Below are 24,075 nucleotides of genomic sequence, written 5' to 3'. Positions count from 1 at the left end.
GAAGTCAGAGGAGCAGACCTGAGCAATTAGAATGCAGACTGGGACATCTGGAGGACCAGGGAATTAACACCAACATAGCTGAAAAAAAATCAGATAAAAGAATTTAAAAAAATGAAGAAACCCGAAGAATCATGTGGGACTCTATCAAGAAGGATAACTTGCGTGTGATTGGAGTCCCAGAACAGGGAGGGGGGACAGAAAACACAGAGAAAATAGTTGAAGATCTGCTGACAGAAAACTTCCCTGACATCATGAAAGACGAAAGGATATCTATCCAAGATGCTCATCGAACCCCATTTAAGATTGATCCAAAAAGAAAAATACAAAGACATATTATCATCAAATTGGCCAAAACCAAAGATAAAGAGAAAAATTTAAAAGCAGCCAGGGATAAAAGAAAGGTCTCCTTCAAGGGAGAATCAATAAGAATAAGTTCAGACTACTCAGCAGAAACCATGCAGGCAAGAAGGCAATGGGATGACAAATACAGAGCACTGAAGGAGAAAAACTGCCAGCCAAGGATCATACATCCAGCAAAACTCTCTCTGAAATATGAAGGCGAAATTAAGATATTTACAGATAAACACAAGCTTAGAGAATTTGCAAAAACCAAACCAAAGCTACAAGAAATACTAAAGGAAATTGGTAAGAAAACCAATAATACCAGACACCAGCACAACACAAGGTCACAGAACTGAACATCCTGATATCAACTCAAATAGGGAAATCACAAAAACAAATTAAGATTAATTAAAAAAAATGCTCAAAACAGGGAATCATTGAAGTCAATATGTAAAAGATCACAATAATCAAAAAGAGGGACTAAATACAGGTGGCATAGAACTGCCATATGGAGAGAGATACAAGGCGATATAGGATAATACAAGTTAGGTTTTTACTTAGAAAAAGAGGGGTAAATATTAAGGTAACCACAAAGAGGTATAACAACTCCATAACTCAAAATAAAGACCAAGAAACACGTAACAACTCAGCAAACATAAAGTCAAATACTATGAAAATGAAGATCTCACAATTTACAAAGAAAAAGTCTCAGCACAAAAAAGTAAGTGGAAAAATGAAATTGTCAACAACACACATAAAAAGGCATCAAAATGACAGCACTAAACACATACTTATCTATAATTATGCTGAATGTAAATGGACTAAATGTACCAATAAAGAGACAGAGAGTCTCAGACTGGATAAAGAAACACGATCCATGTATATGCTGCCTACAAGAGACACACCTTAGACTTAGAGATACAAACAAATTAAAACTCAAAGGATGGAAAAAAATATTTCAAGCAAACAATAAGCAAAAAAGAAGAGGAGTAGCAATATTAATTTCTGACAAAATAGACTTTAAAGTTAAATCCACCACAAAGGATAAAGAAGGACACTACATAATGATTAAAGGGACAATTGACCAGGAAGATATAACCATATTATATATTTATGCACCCAATGACAGGGCTGCAAGATTCGTAAAACAAACTTTAACAGAACTGAAAAGTGAGATAGACACCTCCAGAATTATAGTAGGAGACTTCAACACACCACTTTCGCAGAAGGACAGGACATCCAGTAAGAAGCTCAATAGAGACACGGAAGACCTAATTGCTACATTCAACCAACTTGACCTCATTGACTTATACAGAACACTCCACCCAACTGCTACAAAGTATGCTTTCTTTTTCTAGCGCACATGGAACATTCTCTAGAATAGACCACATATTAGGTCATAAAGAAAGCCTTAGCAGAATCCAAAATGTTGAACTATTACAAAGCATCTTCTCAGACCACAAGGCCATAAAAATGGAAATCAATAACAGTAAAATCAGGGAAAAGAAATCAAATACTTGGAAACTGAACAATACTGTGCTGAAAAAAGACTGGGTTATAGAAGATGTTGAGGAGGGAAGAAAGAAATTCATAGAATGCAAAGAGAATGAAAACACTTCCTATCATAACCTCTGGGACACAGCAAAAGCAGTACTCAGAGGTCATTTTATATCAATAAATGCACACATACAAAAAGAAGAAAGAGCCAAAATCAGAGAACTGCCCCTACAACTTGAACAAATAGAAAATGAGCAACAAAAGGATCCATCAGGCACCAGAAGAAAACAAATAATAAAACTTAGAGCTGAACTAAATGAATTAGAGAACAGAAAAACAACTGAAAGAATTAACAAAGCCAAAAGCTGGTTCTTTGAAAAAATTAACAAAATTGATAAACCATTGGCTAGACTGACTAAAGAAAAACAGAAAAGGAAACAAATAACCCAAACAAGAAACGAGAAGGACCACATCACAACACATCCAACTGAAATTAAAAGAATCATATCAGATTATTACGAAAAATTGTACTCTAACAAATTTGAAAACCTAGAAGAAATGGATAAATACCTGGAAAAACACTACCTACCTAAACTAATTTTTTTTTTTAACTAAACTAACACAATCAGAAGTGGAACAACTAAATAGACCCATAACAAAAAGAGAGATTGAAACGGTAATTAAAAAACTCCCAACAAAAAAAACCTCTGGCCCGAATGCCTATAGTGCAGAGTTCTCCCAAACTTTCAGAGAAGAGATAACACCACTACTACTAAAGGTATTTCAAAGTGTAGAAAATGACGGAATACTACCCAACTCATTCTATGAAGCCACCATCTCCCTGATACGAAAACCAGGTAAAGACACCATAAAAAAAGAAAATTACAGACCTATATCCCTCTTGAACGTAGATGCAAAAATCCTCAACAAAATTCTAGCCAATAGAATTCAACAACATATCAAAAAAATAATTCACCATGACCAAGTGGGATTTATACCAGGTATGCAAGGCTGGTTTTATATTAGAAAAACCATTAATGTAATCCACCATATAAATACAACAAAAGACAAAAACCACATGATCTTATCAATTGATGCAGAAAAGGCATTTGACAAAGTCCAACACCCATTTCTGATAAAAACTCTCACCAAAATAGGAATTGAAGGAAAAATCCTCAGCATAATAAAGGGCATCTATGCAAAGTCAACAACCAACATCAGTCTAAGTGGAGAGAGCCTGAAAGCATTTCCCTTGAGAACGGGAACCAGACAAGGATGCCCTTTATCACCGCTCTTCTTCAACTTTGTGCTAGAAGTCTTAGCCAGAGCAATTAGGCTAGACAAAGAAATAAAGGACATCCGGATTGGCAAAGAGGAAGTAAAATTATCTCTATTTGCCGAAGACATGATTTTATACGCAGAAAACCCCAGGGAATCTGCCAGAAAACTACTGAAACTAATAGAAGAGTTTGGCAGAGTCTCAGGTTATAAGATAAACTTACTAAAATCACTTGAATTCCTCTACATCAACAAAAAGAACATCGAAGAGGAAATCACCAAATCAATACCATTCACAGTAGCCCCCAAGAAGATAAAATACCTAGGAATAAATCTTACCAAGGATGTAAAAGTCCTATACAAAGAAAACTACAAAGCTCTACTACAAGAAGTTCAAAAGGACATACTTAAGTAGAAAAACATACCTTGCTCATGGATAGGAAGACTTAACAGTAAAAATATCTATTCTACCAAAAGCCATCTATACATACAATGCACCTCCCATCCAAATTCCAATGTCATTTTTGAAGGTGATAGAGAAACAAATCACCGACTTCATATGGAAGGGAAAGAAGCCTCGGATAAGCAAAGCATTACTGAAAAAGAAGAAGAAAGTGGGAGGCCTCACTCTACCTGATTTCAGAATCTATTATACAGCCACAGTAGTCAAAACAGCCTGGTACTGGTACAACAACAGACACATAGACCAATGGAACAGAATTGAGAACCCAGATATAAATCCATCCACATATGCGCAGCTGATATTTGACAAAGGCCCAGTGTCAGTTAATGGGGAAAAGATAGCCTTTTTAACAAATGGTGCTGGCATAACTGGATATCCATTTGCAAAAAAATGAACCAGGACCCATACCTCACACCATGCACAAAAACTAACTCCAAGTGGATCAAAGACCTAAACACTAAAATGATAAAGATCATGGAAGAAAAAATAGGGACAACCTTAGGAGCCCTAATACAAGGCATAAACAGAATACAAAACTACCAAAAATGACGAAGAGAAACCAGATAACTGGGAGCTTCTAAAAATCACACACCTATGCTCATCTAAAGACTTCACCAAAAGAGTTAAAAGGCCACCTACAGACTGGGAAAGAATTTTCAGCTATGACTTCTCCGACCAGTGCCGGATCTCTAAAATCTATATGATTCTGTCAAAACTCAACCACAAAAAGACAAACAACCCAATCAAGAAGTGGGCAAAGGATATGAACACACACTTCACTAAAGAAGATATTCAGACAGCTAACAGATACATGAGAAAATGCTCTCGATCATTAGCCATTAGAGAAATGCAAATTAAAACCACGATGAGATTCCATCTCACTCCAACAAGGCTGGCATTAATCCAAAAAACACAAAATAATAAATGTTGGAGAGGCTGCGGAGAGATTGGAACTCTTATACACTGCTGGTGGGAATGTAAAATGGTACAACCACTTTGGAAATCTATCTGGCATTATCTTAAACAGTTAGAAATACAACTACCATACAACCCAGAAATCCTACTCCTTGGTATATACCCTAGAGAAATAAGAGCCTTCACACAAACAGATATATGCACACCCATGTTTATTGCAGCTCTGTTTACAATAGCAAAAAGCTGGAAGCAACCAAGGTGTCCATCAACGGATGAATGGGTAAATAAATTGTGGTATATTCACACAATGGAATACTACGCATCGATAAAGAACAGTGACGAGTCTGTGAAACATTTCATAACATGGAGGAACCTGGAAGGCATTATGCTGAGCGAAATGAGTCAGAGGCAAAAGGACAAATATTGTATAAGACCACTATTATAAGATCTTGCGAAATAGTATAAACTGAGAAGAACACATAATTTTGTGGTTACGAGGGGGGGAGGGAGGGAGGGTGGGAGAGGGTTTTTTACTGATTAATCAGTAGATAAGAACTGCTTTAGGTGAAGGGAAGGACAATACTCAATACATGGAAGGTCAGCTCAACTGGACTGGACCAAAAGCAAAGAAGTTTCTGGGATAAACTGAATGCTTCAAAGGGCAGCGGAGCAATGGCAGGGGTTTGGGGACCATGGTTTAAGGGGACTTCTAATTCAACTGGCAAAATAATTCTATTATGAAAACATTCTGCATCCCACTTTGAAATGTGGCATCTGGGGTCTTAAATGCTAACAAGCGGCCATCTAAGATGTATCAATTGGTCTCAACCCACCTGGAGCAAAGGGGAATGAAGAACACCAAGGTCACATGATAACTAAGAGCCCAAGAGACAGAAAGGGCCACATGAACCAGAGACCTACATCATCCTGAGACCAGAAGAACTAGTTGGTGCCTGGCCACAACCGATGACTGTCCTGACAGGGAGCACAACAGAGAACCCCTGAGGGAGCAGGAGATCAGTGGGATGCAGACCCCAAATTCTCATAAAAAGACCATACTTAATGGTCTGACTGAGACTAGAGGAATCCCGGCGGTCATGGTCCCCAAACCTTCTGTTGGCACAGGACAGGAACCATTCCCGAAGACAACTCATCAGACATGAAAGGGACTGGACAGTGGGTAGGAGAGAGATGCTGATGAAGAATGAGCTAATTATATCAGGTGGACACTTGAGACTGTGTTGGCATCTCCTGTCTGGAGCGGGGATGGGAATATAGAGAGAGTTGGAAGCTGGCAAAATTGTCAGGAAAGGAGAGACTGGAAGGACTGACTCATTAGGGGGAGAACAAGTGGGAGTACGGAGTAAGGTGTTTATAAACTTATATGTGACAGTCTGACTTGATTTGTAAACGTTCGCTTGAAGCTCAATAAAAGTTAATAAAAAAAAAATCACCATGTTTTTTATTTGAATTGCCTTCCACTAGCTTTGACAAAGTCAAAATTTTACTGGAATATTTTCCTATATGCGTGTCTGTCTATTTCTCCCATAATTAACAAATATATTTAAGTACAACTAATTTTTTTTTTTTAATGGCAAAACTGAAGGTAAATGCCATGTTTCCCCATATACAATTTGTTTGTAAAATTATTTTACTCCTAGGCTGTATGTTTTCCATTCATACTGTAGCACACTTTCTTATTAATAAAATTAAATGAGCCCTGCAGAGACTACCCAATAAGCAAGGTATACATGGTTTTACCTGTGTTTACTCACTACTCTGTAGTGCATAATAAAAATCCATGTGAAACTGTGCACTACAGGTTAGTAAGTGAACACAAGTAAACGCATGCACAACATGCTTAGTGGTTAATCTGTCCCAGGAGCCCTGGTCACTAAACGGTTAAGTGCTTGGCAACTAACTGAAAGTTTTGAAGATCAAGCCCACCCAGTTGCTCTGTAGGAGAACAACCTGGTAATTTGTTATCATAAATATTATAAAAAAATACTACAGCCTAAAAAGTCCTGTGGAACGGATCTACTACATCACATTGGGTCAATATGAGTTGAAAATCAAATTGGCAGAACCTACCAACAACTATTATCAACAACTGTAATATCACTGGATTGCTAAATATGAATTTAATCAGTTATCTTTTTTTTTTTCAGTTTTATAACTTTCATTACTTTACTGGTTGGACTAACACATTTCCTGTTTCATAAAAGTGGTAAGACACTTGTCCAAGCAATAAATAAACAAAGAAAGAAACAAATAAATAAATAACTTCTCAGATGAGAGAAGAAAAAAAAAAAAAGAAAGAATATACTAGACAGATGCCTTTCCCCAGCTAGATTTCAAGTTGCAATATTTAGGAATATGTGTACTGTTGAAACTGTAAATATATTGACCAAGCGTTTGCATATTCCTATAACTTTAAGGGTCCTAGTTTTGTGTTCGGGTTTGTTATCAGGTGCTATCATGTCAATTCAGACTCGTGACCCCATATGGCACAGGGGAGCTACCCATAGTGTTTTTTATGCTGTAATGTTTATGGAAGTAGATCACCAGGCCTTTTCTTCCACAAACCACTGGGTGGTTTTGAACTGAGAATCTTTGCTTACTGTTGAATACTTAACCATTGAGTCACAAGGGCTCCTTGCTTCAAGTATATCTAAGTACAGTTTACATAAAACAGCATTAATTTTGGAAGATGTACATTTCTATTAATGTCGGCCGGGTTTAAGGCTTTATACTAGAGTTCCTCAATCTCAGTCCTATTGCCATTTTGGGCGACTTAATTATTTGTTGTGGGAAGAGCCTTGTGCATAGTATGTTTTTTATCAGCATTCCTGGACTTTCAAACTAGTGCCAGCTGTACTTGTCCCCAAATGTGAAAAATTAAAAGTGATTCCAAGAATTGCCATTTGTCCCTGGGAGCAAAATTGTCCCTGTAATATATGGATAATAGTGAGGTATACAAAATTACACAGGTCATTCTAAGTTAAAGGCATTGTGTGAACCTAGATTGAGCAGCACTCATGAGACTGAGAAGATTGGAAATCCATCTGGAGGTGGAGGCAGGCTTGAGGTTGAAAAGGACAGTAATTTTCTGCATTAAATATTTCTAAATCTGGAAACAAATGGCACAAAATAGTATCCGGAATGATGAATCAGAAGTCTCATCAAAAAATATTGATGTGGAGCCTGTCCTGGAAAAGATGGGAAAGACAGGGCAAACTCCTTCCTGTGAAAAGAAGTCATGTTCAGAGTCATAATGTTTTCCTAGAATCATTGTGTACGGGGTCCCTAGGAGGTGCTGAACAGGTGTAGAAATTACAGCTTCTGAGAGGAAACCCTTCCATGGCTTCTTCCCCTGTACCTGCCCACAAAATGGGCCACTAAGCTGAGTGGGTCCTGAATATCTCCCACAGACCATTCCCTTCTGGCCCCCTGCAGGGAGGTTTATATCTGGGCACACACTGAATTCCCCCACAGTGTTTCTGGCACAATAATACAAGGCTATGTCCTCAGAATTCACAAAGCCGAGTTTTAAATATACTTGTCTCTTGGATGTGTCCCTAGTGATATTGTTTCGAGGGTTGGGATATAGACTGAGCTTCCAAATTCCATATTATACTGTCCCATTCTAGACCCTTTTCTGAAGCATAGCAGATCCATCTCACTGGATAAAGTGAATCCAGAAAGAGAACAGGTGGGGGATAGGTCTGCAAGGGCTTCAGCACTCCTGGACCTGACTCCTTCAGCAGCATTTGTGACAGGATACCTGGGGACAAAGAGAACCACCCTGAGTCACGTGCTCAGACAGAGCATCTCCAGACCTTCATGTCGGAATCTCTAAGACACTCACCTCTGGAGCTGCAACCAGAATGAGAAATAGCCACATGTGTTTTGTTGCCTCATGGATGAGGTCCATGACTTCAAGAAAATATTCTTCAAGGTGGGGAGGAACCAGAATTTAAGTAAATGTGTGCTGTGATTTCTTCTGGCTACCTAAGGGTGATTTGCATGAGGGAGTTGCATTCATATACAAAGGTGAAAAAGGGTAAAGGGAGGCCCCTTTTTCCTGTATACTTGCTGAATAAGGGATGTTAGCTCTTCCACTGGAAGAACAATCCTCTCCTGGGTCTTTCCTTCACCCAGCCCAGTGTTCTCTTAATTCATATCATGACATATTTTTGCCAGTAATCCAGATGCAGCTAAGAATCAAGGGCACTGCCAGGAATAGAGTCAATGCATCTCTACTCCCAGAGAAGGATAGAAAGATAGATTGGTGCATAGATAGACCAGTAGATAGGCAGACAGACAGATGTACAGATGGATGGACAGACAGATGGACAGACGATAGATAGATAGACAGAGAGATGATAGATAGGTAGATAGGTGATAGATAGAAAGGTGATACATTAGATAGATAGATAGATGATAGATAGATGATAGATAGATAGATAGATAGATAGATAGATAGATGATAGATAGATGATACATTGACAGACAGACAGATAGATAGATACTAAAGATAAGTAGATGCACAAACAGATCAATAAATACAAAATATTCACCACGAATCCAAGACTTTGTGAATGGTCACACACCCATTCTGATTCATTTCACACCTCCATTAAACTATATGATGTTCAATGTATTAGATAGCCCAAAATGTCGATACAGTAACGAAGTGTAACAAAAACACTGAATTCAGACAAAACTGGATCCAAAGTAATGTTTATCATACATTGGGATGATTTTGAAGACCCAGTAACTCTGGTGAACATTTCTTCACCTGAAACATCTTTACTACCAGCGTAGGTAGTGGAGCGGAATGCTTGCATGCCAAATTAAAGTCCTTCTTCTTTATTATTATTATTATTATTGCACACACTAGATATTCATGCCTGGGTAGTAATCATTCCTATTGCTGTTCAAAAGTCCACCAACTCACTAGTCGTCCTTTTTCCCTAAAGCTGAGTGTCTGCTATACATTACTGAGTCTGCAGACTATCTCATTACAGGAGAACTTTCATAACATAAGACTTCATAACCAGAAACAGCGGAAAAGCCTCAGCTCACCAACATGTTGAATCAGTAACATGATCTTCATGTACAACTCACAAATCCTGGAAGTATTTATTCCTCGTTCTCTGATTTGCTAACAAAAGATATTAGATTGAGTGAAATCGGTTTCCATTTCTTTGGAGGGAATAATATCCATGGTTCATGGAACTACTGCTGTCCTCAAAATGAATTGCAGAAGGGAGGAGCTCACCAGTGCCACAAGAAATCTCCCTGCTCAGGAAGCATGTACCCTGAGAAAACCATCCTGAAAGCTATGCCCCTGAATCCCTATGTCATTGAACCATGACATTATGTCTGAGATCCTGTGGCTATTTCTCAGGGTGGGAAATGTTTCCCAATTACAGTGATGGTGAGAATCTTCAGCATGTCTTTTTTTCAAGAAGAAAACAGATTCATTCAGAAAACTGGAGGAGAGATAGCTATGGACCAATAACATGTCATGCAACAGAGGATGTTAATTCCTCCTTCCTTGACTGCTGTGAGGATGTGAGAAATTAGAGGGACAAAAAGGCAAGAAAAGTACTTGGTGGTAGATGAATGTTGAGAAGGAGAGGAAAGTGCTGAGAGAAAGGAAAGGGGGGAATCCCAGGTACCAACAAGAGCACCCTCCTCAGCCCCTCTGCACTCACTCCTGGTACTGGGTCCCTCCTGCTCTGTGATTCCTGAGCACCCACTTCAGAATAGCCCCGTTCCAGCCTCCCTGCAGCCTAGGTTTCATCTAGGCTCCAAATGCCTTCCCCTCACTGCAACTCACACAGGGTCATGTCTTCCACCTTCACAGAGCTCAGGCTGAGGAAATCCTGGTTCCTGGACATGTCTTTGGAGATGGAGATTCAACTTTGAAGGGATGGGTTAAGCACTTTTCTACCCGTGTTACATTTGTGTCTATCCACTTTTGTCCCTTGCTAGGTGAACGGTGTGTTCAGTCCCAGCAGTGACCACTGGTTGTGGTGGAGAATCCAGAGACAGCACAGGGAGTGGGTCTGTGCTGGTCTCAAAAATGCTGGCTGATTCCTTTAGCTGCACCTGGGACATGACATCTGGGGACAGGAAAAAAAAAACACACACACACACACACATTATTGACAACTATTAGAAAAACATTATCTTGGTAGTCTCTTTTTTGAAAACTCAAAATACTCACAGGGTGATGTAATCTCTAGATGGAAGCACATCACCGGAAATCTTATCATTTCTAGACAAATTTCTAATTTCTGGAGAGCCCAGCCCACAGTGTGAAGGTTCCTGTGAGATTCTGGGATTGAACTTGGAAGAGGAAGACTTGATTTTACTGTGGGAGGCCCCAGGAAGAAATCAGGGAAGAATCAGCTAATGTCTCAATGTCAAATTTAGAAGCTGGAAGAAGAAAGTTAGACTCACTCCCCAGGGATGGCCCTTCCCTTACTGACGGCTTAGAGAGGTAGACATGGAGATCATCCATGTGTTCCTTACAGACAGAAGTTCCTTTGATGATGAGAAAAAAAAAATACTTATGAGAATGCCCTTTTTCTTTTGATAGGGAAACACTTAACTTTCAGTTCTCTTTCTTCTTTCATGTTATTTGACACCTTCATCCTCTTTATTTATCCTAACATACCACTGGGTAGCATTTGGGAGGACATTGGGTCAGAACATATTATATGGAACATGCTGCTCCAGAGACCACAGATTTTGGTTCACATTCAAGCTCAGGTCCCTGGACTCTTCCTTGGTTGCTCTTCACCTCTAGAACAGGCCTTGTAAATAGCTACCAACAGACATTAAGCTAACAGAAGCGGATGTAGATTCTTCCGGTAAGATGCACACAGAGTTTGTGTTCAGTGATGGTAAGTCATAATTCATAGCCATGAAGAATTTTTTTTCCTTGTTCCTACTCTTAGCACAGATCTGAGCATATTTTCCTTGTACTCCAATCTTCCAGGGCTCTGGCCTGAAAGGGGTTCATGACTTGCCTCCACTCTCCCTGGACCTCTTTAACTCTCATGATTCCTTGTTGTCAACTGGAACTACCTGCATAGTTCTGTGTATGGACATTCCATAAGTGAGTACTAGTGTAAGTATAGATTTTCTAGAATGTATATTACTATGAGCGCATATTGGTGTTTGTGTGTCAAATGTGTGTGTCTGTGTGCACATGCTGAGAGTTAGAAAGAGGTTTCTATGCAATTTGAATAAATATTATAAATGTTTAGGTCAGGAAACGATTCTCATGTCTGTGGAAATATAAGAAGGCTGTATGAGGCGAGATCTGTGAGCATGTGAAAATGACTGAAATGAGAAAAAAAAAATCAGACTCTTACATCCCTCAAGTCCCTAGAGCTCTCCCTTTTCCACACGATGGCCCAGATGGCCAGTATCTCAGGAAGCCCTCAAACTGGGTTATGTATCCTATCTATTACCCCCAATCTAGATCAGATAAGTCACTTAGCCAAGGTGAACACCACAACAGCTGCTCTAGGGTTGTGGCACAAGGAAGTAGATGACCCAAGAACTAGATCAGTCTCATCTCATTCTTTCTCATTGGCATATTCTCGTTAGAGGAAGGGTTACGTGAGGTTAGGTGCTGGTGCATGCGATGTTCAGGAATTCCATAGATGGAGCTTCTCCGAGGGAAAGTGCAGGCAAGAAAGACAAATCCAGGTGCTGAATAAATCTAATAGCTCTGAGGACACTTTACTAAAAATACAAGAGCACATTTCTTGGGTAAAACACATTTAATATAGTTGCATGGCATAAGCCAGGGATGCATATTGAAGTGTATGAGATAGTACAATATTGCCTCTAATGCTAATTGAGGCACAATGAAGAAATACATCTATTACTTCTTTCTGTATTTTCTGTATAACCTTTGAGAGCTGGAACTCGATGGACTGCCTTGTTTCCCCGGGTCTTACAAGTTTTCCACCCTTGACAACATGTTCATCCCTTTTCCATCACTCTTTATTAAGAATCCTAACTCATAAACACCCAGTGAGTTTTTCTTCTCTGTTAGTTTTCAGCCTTATGAAGGTGCTGGTTTTCTAAGCTTTGATTCTATTTGAATAACACTATTAGAAAACCTGGTGGCGTAGTGGTTAAGTGCTAAGGCTGCTAACCAAAAGGCTTGGCAGTTCGAATCCACGAGGGGTTCTTGGAAACTCTATGGGTCAGTTCCACTCTGTCCCATAGGGTCACTATTAGTCAGAATTGACGCCACTGCAATGTTTTTTTTTTTTTTTTTAGTCAACCTATTTGACTTAACTGCAATTTATAGAACATTCCACTGCTTTGCAATACCACCAATCAAAATATAACCATGTTTTTTCTTTGCTTTCTCTTCCATTACCTTTTTTTTTTAATAACTTTTATTAAGCTTCAAGTGAACGTTTACAAATCCAATCAGTCTGTCACATATAAGTTTACATACATCTCACTCCCTACTCCCACTTACTCTCCCCCTCTTGAGTCAGCCCTTTCAGTCTCTCCTTTCTTGACAATTTTGCCGGCTTCCCTCCCTCTCTATCCTCCCATCCCTCCTCCAGACAAGAGTTGCCAACACAATCTCAAGTGTCCACATGATATAAATAGCTCACTCTTCATCAGCGTCTCTCCCCCACCCACTGACCAGTCCCTTTCATTTCTGATGAGTTGTCTTCGGGGAGGGTTCCTGTCCTGTGTCAACAGAAGGTCTGGGGAGCATGGCCGCCGGGATTCCTCCAGTCTCAGTCAGACCATTAAGTTTGGTCTTTTTATGAGAATTTGGGGTCTGCATCCCACTGATCTCCTGCTGCCTCAGGGGTCCTCTGCTGTGCTCCCTGTCAGGGCAGTCATCTATTGTGGCCGGGCACCAACTAGTTCTTCTGGTCTCAGGATGATGTAGGTCTCTTGTTCATGTGGCCCATTCTGTCTCTTGGGCTCTTAGTTGCCGTATGGGCTTGGTGTTCTTCATTATCCTTTGCTCCAGGTGGGTTGAGACCAATTGCTGCATCTTAGATGGCTGCTTGTTAGCATTTAAGACCCCACACGCCACATTTCAAAGTGGGATGCAGAATGATTTCATAATAGAATTATTTTGCCAATTGACTTAGAAGTCCCCGCAAACCATGTTCCCCAGACCCCCGCGCTTGCTCCGCTGAGCTTTGAAGCATTCATTTTATCCCGGAAACTTCTTTGCTTTTTGGTCCAGTCCATTTGAGCTGACCTTCCATGTATTGAGTGTTGTCTTTCCCTTCACCTAAAGCAGTTCTTATCTACTGATTAATCAATAAAAAACCCTCTCCCACCCTCCCTCCCTCCCCTCCTCGTAACCACAAAAGTATGTGTTCTTCTCAGGTTTACTATTTCTCAAGATCTTATAATAGTGGTCTTATACAATATTTGTCCTTTTGCCTCTGACTCATTTCGCTCAGCATAATGCCTTCCAGGTTCCTCCATGTTATGAAATGTTTCAGAGATTCGTCACTGTTCTTTATCGATGCGTAGTATTCCATTGTGTGAATATACCACAATTTATTTACCCATTCATCCGTTGATGGACACCTTGGTTGCTTCCAGGTTTTTGCTATTGTAAACAGAGCTGCAATAAACATGGGTGTGCATATATCTGTTTGTATGAAGGCTCTTGTATCTCTAGGGTATATTCCGAGGAGTGGGATTTCTGGGTTGTATGGTAGTTCTATTTCTAACTGTTTAAGATAACACCGGATAGATTTCCAAAGTGGTTGTACCATTTTACATTCCCACCAGCAGTGTATGAGAGTTCCAATCTCTCCGCAGCCTCTCCAACATTTATTATTTTGTGTTTTTTGGATTAATGCCAGCCTTGCTGGTGTGAGATGGAATCTCATCGTAGTTTTAATTTGCATTTCTCTAATGGCTAATGATCGAGAGCATTTTCTCATGTATCTGTTGGCTGCCTGAATATCTTCTTTAGTGAAATGTGTGTTCATATCCTTTGCCCACTTCTTGATTGGGTTGTTTGTCTTTTTGTGATTGAGTTTTGACAGAATCATGTAGATTTTAGAGATCGGGCGCTGGTCGGAGATGTCATAGCTGAAAATTCTTTCCCAATCTGTAGGTGGTCTTTTTACTCTTTTGGTGAAGTCTTTAGATGAGCATAGGTGTTTGATTTTTAGGAGCTCCCAGTTATCGGGTTTCTCTTCATCATTTTTGGTAATGTTTTGTATTCTGTTTATACCTTGTATTAGGGCTCCTAAGGTTGTCCCAATTTTTTCTTCCATGATCTTTATCGTTTTAGTCTTTATGTTTAGGTCTTTGATCCACTTGGAGTTAGTTTTTGTTCATGGTGTGAGGTATGGGTCCTGTTTCATTTTTTTGCAAATGGATATCCAGTTATGCCAGCACCATTTGTTAAAAAGACTATCTTCTCCCCAGTTAATTGACACTGGTCCTTTGTCAAATATCAGCTGCTCATACGTGGATGGATCTATGTCTGGGTTCTCAATTCTGTTCCATTGGTCTATGTGTCTGTTGTTGTACCAATACCAGGCTGTTTTGACTACTGTGGCTGTATAATAGGTTCTGAAGTCAGGTAAGGTGAGGCCTCCCACTTTCTTCTTCTTTTTCAGTAGTGCTTTGCTTATCCGGGGCTTCTTTCCCTTCCATATGAAGTTGGTGATTTGTTTCTCTATCCCCTTAAAATATGACATTGGAATTTGGATCGGAAGTGCGTTAAATGTATAGATGGCTTTTGGTAGAATAGACATTTTTACTATGTTAAGTCTTCCTATCCATGAGCAGGGTATGTTTTTCCACTTAAGTATGTCCTTTTGAATTTCTTGTAGTAGAGTTTTGTAGTTTTCTTTGTATAGGTCTTTTACATCCTTGGTAAGATTTATTCCTAAGTATCTTATCTTCTTGGGGGCTACTGTGAATGGTATTGATTTGGTTATTTCCTCTTCGGTGTTCTTTTTGTTGATGTAGAGGAATCCAAGTGATTTTTGTATGTTTATTTTATAACCTGAGACTCTGCCAAACTCTTCTATTAGTTTCAGTAGTTTTCTGGAGGATTCCTTAGGGTTTTCTGTGTATATAATCATGTCATCTGCAAATAGTGATAACTTTACTTCTTCCTTGCCAATCCGGATACCTTTTATTTCTTTGTCTAGCCTAATTGCTCTGGCTAAGACTTCTAGCACAAAGTTGAATAAGAGCGGTGATAAAGGGCATCCTTGTCTGGTTCCCGTTCTCAAGGGAAATGCTTTCAGGTTCTCTCCATTTAGAGTGATATTGGCTGTTGGCTTTGCATAGATGCCCTTTATTATGTTGAGGAATTTTCCTTCAATTCCTATTTTGGTAAGAGTTTTTATCATGAATGGGTGTTGGACTTTGTCAAATGCCTTTTCTGCATCAATTGATAAGATCATGTGGTTTTTGTCTTTTGTTTTATTTATGTGATGGATTACATTAATGGTTTTTCTGATATTAAACCAGCCTTGCATACCTGGTATAAATCCCACTTGATCAGGGTGAATTATTTTTTTGATGTGTTGTTGGATTCTATTGGCTAGAATTTTGTTGAGGATTTTTGCATCAATGTTCATGAGGGATATAGGTCTATAATTTTCTTTTTTTGTAATGTCTTTACCTGGTTTTGGTATCAGGGAGATGGTGGCTTCATAGAATGAATTGGGTAGTATTCCGTCATTTTCTATGCTTTGGAATACCTTTAGTAGTAGTGGTGTTAACTCTTCTCTGAAAGTTTGGTAGAACTCTGCAGTGAAGCCTTCCGGGCCAGGGCTTTTTTTTGGTGGGAGTTTTTTGATTACCGTTTCAATCTCTTTTTTTGTTATGGGTCTATTTAGTTGTTCTACTTCTGAATGTGTTAGTTTAGGTAGGTAGTGTTTTTCCAGGAATTCATCCATTTCTTCTAGGTTTTCAAATTTGTTAGAGTACAATTTTTCATAATAATCTGAAATGATTCTTTGAATTTCATTTGGTTCTGTTGTGATGTAGTCCTTCTCATTTCTTATTCGGGTTATTTGTTTCCTTTCCTGTATTTCTTTAGTCAGTCTAGCCAATGGTTTATCAATTTTGTTAATTTTTTCAAAGAACCAGCTTTTGGCTTTGTTAATTCTTTCAATCATTTTTCTGTTCTCTAATTCATTTAGTTCAGCTCTAATTTTTATTATTTGTTTTCTTCTGGTGCCTGATGGATTCTTTTGTTGCTCACTTTCTATTTGTTCAAGTTGTAGGGACAGTTCTCTGATTTTGGCTCTTTCTTCTTTTTGTATGTGTGCATTTATTGATATAAATTGGCCTCTGAGCACTGCTTTTGCTGTGTCCCAGAGGTTTTGATAGGAAGTATTTTCATTCTCGTTGCTTTCTATGAATTTCCTTATTCCCTCCTTGATATCTTCTATAACCCAGTCTTTTTTCAGGAGTGTATTGTTCATTTTCCAAGTATTTGATTTCTTTTCCCTAGTTTTTCTGTTATTGATCTCTAGTTTTATTGCCATGTGGTCTGAGAAGATGCTTTGTAATATTTCGATGTTTTGGACTCTGCAAAGGTTTGTTTTATGACCTAATATGTGGTCTATTCTAGAGAATGTTCCATGTGCACTAGAAAAAAAAGTATATTTTGCAGTAGTTGGGTGGAGAGTTCTGTATAAGTCAATGAGGTCAAGTTGGTTGATTGTCGTAATTAGATCTTCCGTGTCTCTGTTGAGCTTCTTACTGGATGTCCTGTCCTTCTCTGAAAGTGGTGTGTTGAAGTCTCCTACTATAATTGTGGAGGTATCTATCTCGCTTTTCAGTTCTGTTAAAATTTGATTTATGTATCTTGCAGCCCTGTCATTGGGTGCATAAATATTTAATATGGTTATGTCTTCCTGATCAATTGTCCCTTTTATCATTATATAGTGTCCTTCTTTATCCTTTGTGGTGGATTTAAGTCTAAAGTCTATTTTGTCAGAAATTAATATTGCTACTCCTCTTCTTTTTGCTTATTGTTTGCTTGATATGCTTTTTTCCATCCTTTGAGTTTTAGTTTGTTTGTGTCTCTAAGTTTAAGGTGTGTCTCTTGTAGGCAGCATATAGATGGATCATGTTTCTTTATCCAGTCTGTGACTCTCTGTCTCTTTATTGGTGCATTTAGTCCATTTACATTCAGGGTAATTATAGATAAATAAGTTTTTAGTGCTGTCATTTTGATGCCTTTTTATGGGTGTTGTTGACAATTTCATTTTTCCACATACTTTTTTGTGCTGAGGGGTTTTTCTTAGTAAATTGTGAGATCCTCATTTTCATAGTGCTGGACTTTATGTTAGTTGAGTCATTATGTTTTTCTTGGTTTTTATCTTGAGTTATAGAGTTGTTATACCTTTTTGTGGTTACCTTATTATTTACCCCTATTTTTCTAAGTAGAAACCTAACTTGTATTGTTCTATATCGCCTTGTATCACTCTCCATATGGCAGTTTAATGCCTCCTGTATTTAGTCCCTCTTTTTGATTATTGTGATCTTTTACCTTTTGACTTCCATGATTCCCTGTTATGTGTATTTTTTTTTAATTAATCTTAATTTGTTTGTTTTTGTGATTTCCCTATTTGAGTTGATATCAGGACTATCTGTTTTGTGATCTTGTATTGTGCTGATATCTGATATTATTGGTTCTCTGACCAAACAATATCCTTTAGTATTTCTTGTAGCTTTGGTTTGGTTTTTGCAAATTCTCTAAACTTGTGTTTGTCTGTAAATATCTTAATTTCGCCTTCATATTTCAGAGAGAGTTTTGCTGGATATATGATCCTTGGCTGGCAGTTTTTCTCCTTCAGTGTTCTGTATATGTCGTCCCATTCCCTTCTTGCCTGCATGGTTTCTGCTGAGTAGTCAGAACATATTCTTATTGATTCTCCCTTGAAGGAAACCTTTCTTTTCTCCCTGGCTGCTTTTAAAATTTTCTCTTTATCTTTGGTTTTGGTGAGTTTGATGATAATATGTCTTGGTGTTTTCCTTTTTGGATCAATCTTAAATGGGGTTCGATGAGCATCTTGGATAGCTATCCTTTCGTCTTTCATGATGTCAGGGAAGTTTTCTGTCAGGAGTTCTTCAACTATTTTCTCTGTGTTTTCTGTCCCCCCTCCCTGTTCTGGGACTCCAATCACCCGCAGGTTATCCTTCTTGATAGAGTCCCACATAATTCTTAGGGTTTCTTCATTTTTTTAAATTCTTTTATCTGATTTTTTTTCAGCTATGTTGGTGTTGATTCCCTGGTCCTCCAGATTTCCCAGTCTGCATTCTAATTGCTCGAGTCTACTCCTCTGACTTCCTAGTGCGTTGTCTAATTCTGTTATTTTATTGTTAATCTTTTGGATTTCTACATGTTGTCTCTCTATGGATTCTTGCAACTTATTAATTTTTCCAGTATGTTCTTGAATTATCTTTTTGAGTTCAACAGTTTTTTTGGTGTATTCCTTGGCTTTTTCTGCAGTTATCCTAATTTCATTTGTGATATCATTAAGCATTCTGTAAATTAGTTTTTTATATTCTGTATCTGATAATTCCAAGATTGTATCTTCATTTGGGAAAGATTTTGATTCTTTTGTTAGGGGGGTTGGAGAAGCTGTCACAGTCTGCTTCTTTAAGTGGTTTGATATGGATTGTTGTCTCCGAGCCATCACTGGGAAACTAGTTTTTCCAGAAAATCCGCTAAAAAAAAAATACAGTCAGATCCCTATCAGAGTTCTCCCTCTGGCTCAGGCTATCCAGATGTTAATGAAGCCACCTGGGGAGGGTGGGGGAGGGAACAGAGAGATAGGAGAGTAGCACCTCAGAATATAGCCAGAGTTGCTTGTCTTGCTTGGAATGACTATTATATCTGAGATTCCCGCGGGCGGGTCACCTATGTGTGCTGGCTGTGTGGAGATTGCCCCCGGGGGGTCTGGCCGGCTGGAGTCACGGTCAGATCCTCCGCTGCCAGCCCCACGCCCAGCGTCAAGTCTCCCCTACTGGGACGGTGCACTCTCGACTCCAAAATCAGTCGCTGCCTCCCGGGGACTTCTCGTCCCTCCAGACGTGTGGCCGTGCCGCCCCCAAGAACCAGTTGGGCCTCCTCCCAGGGTTAGTTCAGATGGGTGGAGCAGCTCCCCGTGCTTGTGCCCTAACCGAGTGTCCCGGCTGGGATGCTGTTCTCCCCGCTCCAATACCAGTCGCTGCCTCCCAGGGACTTCTACCGGCTGCGTCCCACGCCGCCCGCGCGACCCGGCTGGTCCCCTTCCCGGGGTTAGTTCAGGGGGGTGGAGCAACTCTCCGTGTTTATGGCCTACCTGCGTCCAGTCCAAATCCCTGCGGGACGGTTCCCCGGCTCGGATGCTGCTCTTTCTGCTCCAAGACCAGTCACTGCCTCCCAGGGACTTCTCCTACCGGCTGTGTCCCACGCCGCCTGTGGAACCAGCTGGTCCCCCTCCCGGGGTTAGTTCAGGGGGGTGGAGCAGGTCTCCGTGCTTGTGCCGTACCTGACTGGTACGCTGGCTCCAGGCTCTGGAAACAATCACTGCTTCCCCGTATTAGTTCGTTCTCCGTCTCTAAATCTGTGTTTGTTGTTCAGGGTTCGTAGATTGTTATGTATGTGATCGATTCACTTGTTTTTCCGTGTCTTTGTTGTAAGAGGGATCCGAGGTAGCATCTGCCTAGTCCGCCATCTTGGCTCAGCCCCTTCCATTACCTTTTATGAAGTTAAAAACTTAGTGGAATGTTTTCTTATATGCATGTTTGTCTATTCCAAACATAATTAACCAATAAATTTAAATACAACTAATGACGCAACTGAAGGTAAATACCATTATTTCCAAATATAAAATTTGTTTGTAAAATAAAAGTTACTATTAGGCAGGGTGTTGGTACATATTTCTTTCATACAGTAGGATACGTTCTTATTAGTAAATGCAAAGGAGCCCTGCAGGGGTGGCTTACCTGATAAGCAAGATATGCATGGTGTTCCTTGCGTTCACTTACTAAATTGTAATGTACAACTTCACATGTGTTTCACCACATCAAAAACCTGTGTGAACTTGCTTCCTACAGATTAGGAAGTGAACACAAGTCAGCTCATGCACTCCTTGACACTGTAAGCTCTTGCTTATCTTGCTTACTGGTTAATACGCCGCTGGAGCCCTTTTCTGCAGTAGTACATATGTATCATCCACTTTAGCCCCTTTCTGAGTGGATGGTGGTTTCAGTCTCAGCAGTGCATCATGGGACAGACAGGTGAGTATAATTACGAGGGAGGAAAGTGGACTATTATTGTGTGGAGATGTCAAAGGGTCTGAATATAATGTTGTACAAAATGTGAAGATTAAACATTACAGAAATTGACACCAGAAACACAAATGGGGGCGGGAGTTGGTGATGGAATAACCTAGAGTGTTGCCTTGGGAGGAAGAATCACAGATCACTCTAAAATTTCCTCTGCACCACTAGGTGTGTTCAGTTGCTCAATGGTTCATTGACCCCCATTAGTATTGTGGTCGCCAATGAGATATTTTTCAGAATTTACCTAGACAGGAAGAAATGTCTGAGCTGAAGTTCAAGCTCTGAAGGCTTCTTGTCCCACAGGGATGACACTGCTGCCCCCTGATGGCCACTGTCAGTGATTCGATCAGATAATACCTTACAAGTGTTTAGAAGAGATGATCTATAATACATTTTTCACTGCTACGAATATTGTAACTTAGTTTAAGCGCAAAGGGAAGGCAGATCCAATTCTATCAAAGAGTACAGTGAAAATGTAAAATAAGATATTTCATTGAGTACAATATGTAAATATTCATTATAAATGCAAACTATTTCATACAGTTTGATTCACTGATATTACAATTTGGAAACCATAAAGGTACAACTGAAAGTAGAAATACAAGAAATATAATGAGCTCTACATCAGTCTCAATTGGTGGCAACGATGCATTTGGGAACAATTATTTCTTCTCATGTGATTGTGGTAACCTGAACGCATAGTTGTCTTCATATTATTTCTGTGCCATAATTTATATATATCTTAATGATAGGAGGCTGTTGTCTTTATATTTGTTTAGCTTCTGTCACTCAATCAATTTATATGGGAATGAATCCATATTTTCATATCTAACAAAAATGCATTGATTTTGAAGCTCAGCATTTCAGTATATTCATATACACAAATTATTCAGCTATTTTCCTGTTGATGGGTATTTGGATTGTTTCCAGTTTCTGGTTATTATAATGAAAGATACTATTCAGACTGAAGTTTTAGAAACAGGAAGACAAACAAACAAAAAAAATAACAAGAATAACTAATGTGGACAAACTACAAATTGACAACTTCAACACAAGAGTGAGCTGAAGGTGCAACAAAAGAGAAAATATTTTTTTCCTTTCCTATAATTTATTTTATCTTAGTTATTGTTGATAATTTTGTTATTGTTGATAATATACACAGCAAAACATACACCAAGTCAACAATTACTACAGGTACAATTCAGTCACATTGATTACATTCTTGAAGTTGTGCTTTCTCACCATGATGTTATGACTTGTTCCCTCCCCATTAACATCAATTCATTGTCCCCAAAGTTTCCTAAGTAATCTTTCTGGTTAATATTTTCAATTTTATCCAATAAGTAGTTTTCTTTAATTTCTCTGAACTTCTGTGACCTTGTCTTTAAAATGAGAAACATATAATGTGTGGTTTACAAGGCTGTTATGATGATTAAATAATAAAATGCCAGTAAAGAATTTAGCACTCTATCCAGCACATAACCATTGCCATGGAGTTGATTTCAATACACAGTGACAGTATAAAAAAAAAAAAAAAATTCTTTTTTTTTTTTTTTCTGAGTAAAATAGCCCTATAGGTTTCCAAGGCTGTAATTCTTAAGAAAACAGACTTTCATATCTTTATCCCGCTGAGTGCCTGGTGAGCTTAAACTGCCAACATTTTGGACAGCATCTGAATGTTCAAACAAGACTTGCACAAACAAGGCTTCATTGCCTAGCAAAATATAAATAAATAAATCAAACATTGCTGGCGAGTCAATTCTGACTCATAGAGGCCCTACGGGACAGAATAGAACTCCCCATAGGATTTCCAAGGCTGTAATGTTCAAGGAGATGCTGGTTGGTTTCAACTTCGGTCCTTTCAGTTAGCAACACAGGGCTTAACAACTGCACCACCAGGGCACAGCAAATAGAAGACCCTTAGTCAATGGTAGCTATTAATAGGAATACCCACTTAATGATATGTAGCATTTTATGTAACCCAAAATTACCCCAGTAATATATGGATGCTAATATCGACGTGTACAGCATTACCCAAGTCATTCTCAGCTAAAGGCATTGAGTGAACCTAGACTGAGGAGCACTCATGAGAATTAAAAGTTTGGAAATTGATCTGAAGGTAGGGGGCAGGCTTGAGGTTGAACATGAGAAAAATTTCCTGCATTAAATATTTAATATTAAATATTTCTAAACCTGGCAACCAATGGCATTGAATAGTATCCCCAATTCCAAACAGAGATCTCATCAAGAAATATTGAAGCCTGTCCTGGAACAGATGCAGAAAGACAGACAAAACTCCTTCCTGTGAAAAGCAGTCAGGTGTAGCGTCATGAATGTTCCCTTGAATCACTATGCTTGCAGGTCCCTAGAGAGGTACGAAACACGTGGGGAAACCATAACTTCTAAGAGGAAACCCTTTTCTGACTTCCTTCCCCTGCACCTGCTGAAAAGATGGGTCACTAACCTGAGTAGTTCCTGAATATCCCCTACAGACCATCCTGCTTGAGGCTCCCTGTAAGGAGGTTTGTGTCATGGCTCACACTGCCTTCCCCTCACTGTGCCTTTTGCACAGTAATACACGGCCGTGTCCTCAGGATTCACAGAGGTCAGTTGTAAATAAACTTGGCTCTTGGAGGTATCCCTGGTGATGCTGAGCCGGGACTTCAGAGCTGGGTTATAACATGTGCTTCCACCATTATCTATTGCACCAACCCATTCCAGCCCCTTTCCGGGAGCCTGGCGGACCCAGCCTACATCATAGCTGGTGAGAGAGAATCCAGAGACAGCACAGGTGAGGGACAGGGTCTGTGAGGGCTTCACTACTCCTGGGCCTGACTCCTTCAGCTGCACCTGAGACAGAATACCTGGGGACAAAGAGAACCACCGTGAGTCATGTGCTTAGATGCAGCATCCCCATACCCTCATGTCTGAATCTCTGAGACACTCACCTCTGGGAGCTGCCACCACAAACAGAAAGACCCATAAGTGCTTCATGTTCCCGTGGATGAGATCCATGTCTCCCAGATAATGTTCTCCCACATGAAGAGGAACCTGAATTTAAGTAAATATGTGCTGTGAGTTCATCTGACTAGCTCTGTCGGATTTGCATGTGGGAGGTGCATTTGTGTGTAAAGGCGAAAAAGGCTGAAGGGAGGCACCTTTCTCTAGCAGTCTCACTAGATTAAGGATGTTGCCTGTCCCCTTGGGAGAACAGTCCTCTGCCTGGGTCTTCCCTT

The 24,075-nt window shown here is 39.5% G+C and overlaps 1 protein-coding gene across 1 annotated transcript in view; it reads right to left on the bottom strand.

Annotated features, from left to right (window-relative positions):
- The window catches only part of LOC135228392 (uncharacterized), a 61,615-nt gene extending 37,769 nt beyond the window's left edge, over positions 1-23,846 (bottom strand). The window contains 2 exon segments of the mRNA XM_064274170.1: positions 23,401-23,703; positions 23,788-23,846. Of these exon segments, the coding sequence (XP_064130240.1) occupies positions 23,401-23,703; positions 23,788-23,833 (349 nt within the window). The 5' untranslated portion in view covers positions 23,834-23,846.
- Between the last annotated feature and the right edge of the window lie 229 nt (positions 23,847-24,075).

The sequence above is a fragment of the Loxodonta africana genome, chromosome 21 (assembly GCF_030014295.1).
Source record: "Loxodonta africana isolate mLoxAfr1 chromosome 21, mLoxAfr1.hap2, whole genome shotgun sequence".
Taxonomy (NCBI): domain Eukaryota; kingdom Metazoa; phylum Chordata; class Mammalia; order Proboscidea; family Elephantidae; genus Loxodonta; species Loxodonta africana.
This window is presented reverse-complemented; position numbering and strand designations above follow the sequence as displayed.